Source organism: Pocillopora verrucosa, chromosome 7 (assembly GCF_036669915.1).
Source record: "Pocillopora verrucosa isolate sample1 chromosome 7, ASM3666991v2, whole genome shotgun sequence".
In the NCBI taxonomy this organism is placed as follows: Eukaryota; Metazoa; Cnidaria; class Anthozoa; order Scleractinia; family Pocilloporidae; genus Pocillopora; species Pocillopora verrucosa.
The window spans coordinates 10,662,457-10,666,085 of record NC_089318.1 but is presented as its reverse complement, the minus strand read 5'-3'; the positions used below and the strand labels follow the sequence as shown (position 1 = coordinate 10,666,085).

Here is a 3,629-nt window from a genome sequence, read left to right as displayed (position 1 = left end):
ACGCCGTCCTTTTTCTTCCGTTAATTTGTACGCCACTCTACATTTTATTTATGGTGTAGCATGGCAAATTGCCAATTTTACATCAAAAGGAGATTGAGCCCTGTAATGCTTAAGGAAACATTTAATGACAGTTTTGAAAATTTCAAAATTACAAGGATTTGTATAGAAAACCATGTCAGCGTGACTGGGTGACAAAAGTTGTTTTTCTCAAACGAATGCTTCTAACTTTCGGCGGCCGTTGCAATCGCTACTTTTGAGATATGCAGCTTAAAAATTCTCAGGTTACCTAATTTTAATATGCTCTTTTAGCTTGTGTTAACAAAACGTTTTAAAAGCGAACTGTTTTCGTGATTACCGAAAGTTGATCACGTGATCAAGTCATGCAAAGAGCCCATTGCATTCCGCAAGTCATGCCACGAGCCAATCCGAACTAATTCCTCCTTTTTCCTCACCGCACTAAAACAAATGATGTTTAGAAGGTACTACAATGCCTTCAAGTTTCTGCGAAAGGAGGCTGATCTTAAATTCGGCATCCGACAGTTTGAGGCGATTTTAATGAAAGACACTTTGAAGTGTATTTGTTTTACGTTTGATTATAATGACAAATTTGTTACGGTTTGGTGGTTGGCGTCTTCTTCATGTTTACGAAATCATTGGCGCGGAATATGTAGGGCGCCAGGCTTATCCCGGCTTGGCGTTTGGAAGGTACTTCAACAATCTCCAATGCCTTCAAAGTTTCTGCTAAAGGAAACTGATCTTAAATTCATCAACTGTTGGCTTAGGGCGTTATTTGCTTTAGTTTCCCAATTACTCATAGCTTGTCGAGCGAAACGGCTAGGACGCTGTCCTTTTTTCTGCCGTTTATTTCCACGCTTCGCTACGTTATAATTTAATCCGTCAGTTTGAGGCCAATTTTAATGAAGGTGCCTTTTAAGTGTATTATCATCACGTTGCTAAAATATGTAGGAAAGTTTCACAGCAAACAGCTGTTCTTAAAAGAATGAAGAAAATGCTTCCCTTCGAAACAAGGCGCGACCTATATTTAGCATTTATCCTTCCTCACTTCAATTATTGCAGTGAAACCTGGAATTTTTGTAGTAAAAGTGCTGCAGACAAATTGGAAAGGTTAAATGAGCGCGCGATCAGGTTTGTTTTCAGGGATAAGTACACAAGCTACTCGGAACTTCTCAACGCATTAGGCCTCTCATCTTTAAAACAACAAAGATTAATTAAAATCACACTGTCTATTTTTAATGCCGTCCACAATTCTTTAGCGCCCAAAAGTATACAAGACCTGATAGTTCATAGGAAGAACGTTAGCTACAATTTAAGAGGTGAATATATCCTCTCAATGCTCAATGCCGCGGCAGAGTTATACGATCGTCCACATGTTGAACAGTCACGAACCCGTTGATCTTGTTCCATCACCTCCACCAGTAAAATAGGAAGCTGACTTAAAAAAACTCATGCAGAATAATAATAACGATAATGAGATGATGTCGACAAAGTGGATAATCACAAAGATCATTGATGTAGCAGTGTCTTAGGACGCCAATATTGACAGCAAGTGCAATGAGAAGGTTGACAATTATAACGATCTAGACTTAAAACTCGCTCGATTGTGGCATAAGCGGACAATGATTATCCCAATCATCGTTGGATCGCTGGGATGCATCAAAAACAACCTTGAAAAGGCCCTTAAAGATCTAGGCATTGAGACTGATTGACGCCGTAACAGCCTGCAAAAGACAACAGTCCTGACTTTTGCATATATCTTATGAAGATTCCTGATATGCTAGGCTTAAGGCATTGGTTGTACGCCGCCTAGTTGATCTGCCAGTGAGAAACTTGGGCATCATCATAATAATATATTTATGATAGAGCATAAAAATCTTGATACTGTATCCATTACATTCTTATACTATTAAAGAAAATAACTTGTCACGTATTATAATTATTATTAAAATATAATAACGATAATAATAATGATAGTAGTAAGTAATCATATAAAAACAAACTGCTTGAGTACTTTTTCATACAAACTTGAATCTTACATGTATCTGGTAATAAAATAATAATAATAATAATAATAGTGATGATAATATTTTTTATCAATAATCAATCTTTTTTTACAAATCATCAAATAGTTACAAAACGATAAAATATAGAGAAAATTACTATAATGAGAAGACTGTATTAATCCTTTGTTATAAATGATATAAGATGACAAACAAAAATAATAATGATTAATAATAATAATAATAATAATAATAATAATAATAATTGTTATGATAATAATGATGATGATAATAATATTTGCCCAGGAGGCTCTGCTCACTGAAATGGTTTCCAGGGCGATCCTGAAAAAGAATACTGGGGAACATATGTTTCCCGGAGTTATAGTCTGTCCCACTATACATCTACCGGTTAGGTTGAGGCTGCTGGGTGATGCGCTAACAACTTGCAAAAGCGTTAGCTGGTCACAGAAGACCCACAGTTATATGACTGCTGGATTTAAACCCCTACGAGGAGCGAAAAGGACTTATGAGCAGTTATTGCAAAACAATATTGGAGCACCAATTCAGATTACTGGACAAAGTTACCAAAGCCTCCTAAATTCCAACCAGCTCATGCAAGTTAAATTTATTTCAGCGTTCTATAAAAGGGTCTGGCAATCAAAGTAATTTGTCTAACAGTTGGTCACATGAGCATAGGTTAATGACCCCTGATATGCACTTCCACATCGGTTAAATATTAAATTAGTTTAATCCCCGTGTACTTCCCTTCGTATTGACATTTGTCAGGCGTGTTCACCTATTGGTCTTGTTATTAGGCCCTGTTAATTCACCACAGTAAGTCGACCCATTTCATAAGGTGGCGTGTTGAGCCGATAAATAAGACAATACTACATTGATTTCATGATTGGTGATACCCTTGCTTTTTCGCCATTTACGACTTCTTTCCCGAGCGCTTTCTCGTCTTTGAATCGTTGTAATTGCAAACACATTGTGCTGTCGGATCATCTTCGTGACTTTTTGTGTAGTTGCTACTAACGGCGTCAAAAAGAGCAACGTAATAACGATGCCGTAATGAATAAATTTGCCGGTTTCGCTGAGGTGTACGATAGAGCGCTGAGCGTAACCAGAGACCAATTCGTACGCTTGAAGACCGAACAATCGAGGAACCACCGTGTAACATGCAATGAAACTCCACACGGAGGCAATCATAGCGCGCGACTTTCTCGCTGAAAACAGTCTCCTGTACTGCTGATCTGACTTGCATATCCTCACATAACGATTTACAGCTTTTAAGCCCACGGTTACAGGAGAAACGTAGATAACAAAGAGGCTGAAGAGGGCGTAAAGTTGGCAAGCGTTCTGCCAAAGATCCAGTTTCCCTGCTATCAATACGCTCGCGCTTATGGGCATCACAAACACAGCAGAGAGCAAATTGCTCACGGCCAAAACCATAATGAACAAGTTTGTTGTCGTTCGAAGTCGATTATTCTTGCAAATCGAAATACAAACCAAGGTGGTTCCAATAAGTGACAAAATATTTAAGGTTATGAGCAAACTGACTTCTACAACGATCAAACTGAGACCTCGTGATTTCAAATCGTCCGGCATCAT

General features: G+C 38.1%; 1 protein-coding gene across 1 annotated transcript; it reads right to left on the bottom strand.

The window, feature by feature from the left end:
• Positions 1-2,867: 2,867 nt before the first annotated feature.
• On the bottom strand, positions 2,868-3,629 carry LOC131770983 (beta-1 adrenergic receptor-like). Its single transcript, XM_059086737.2, has one exon. The coding sequence runs from the start codon at positions 3,627-3,629 to the stop codon at positions 2,868-2,870; it is 762 nt and encodes a 253-aa protein (XP_058942720.2).

Coding starts and splice junctions, on each gene's coding strand:
- LOC131770983 (XM_059086737.2), bottom strand. CDS start 3,629: ATGATGCCGGACGATTTGAAATCACGAGGTCTCAGTTTGATCGTTGTA.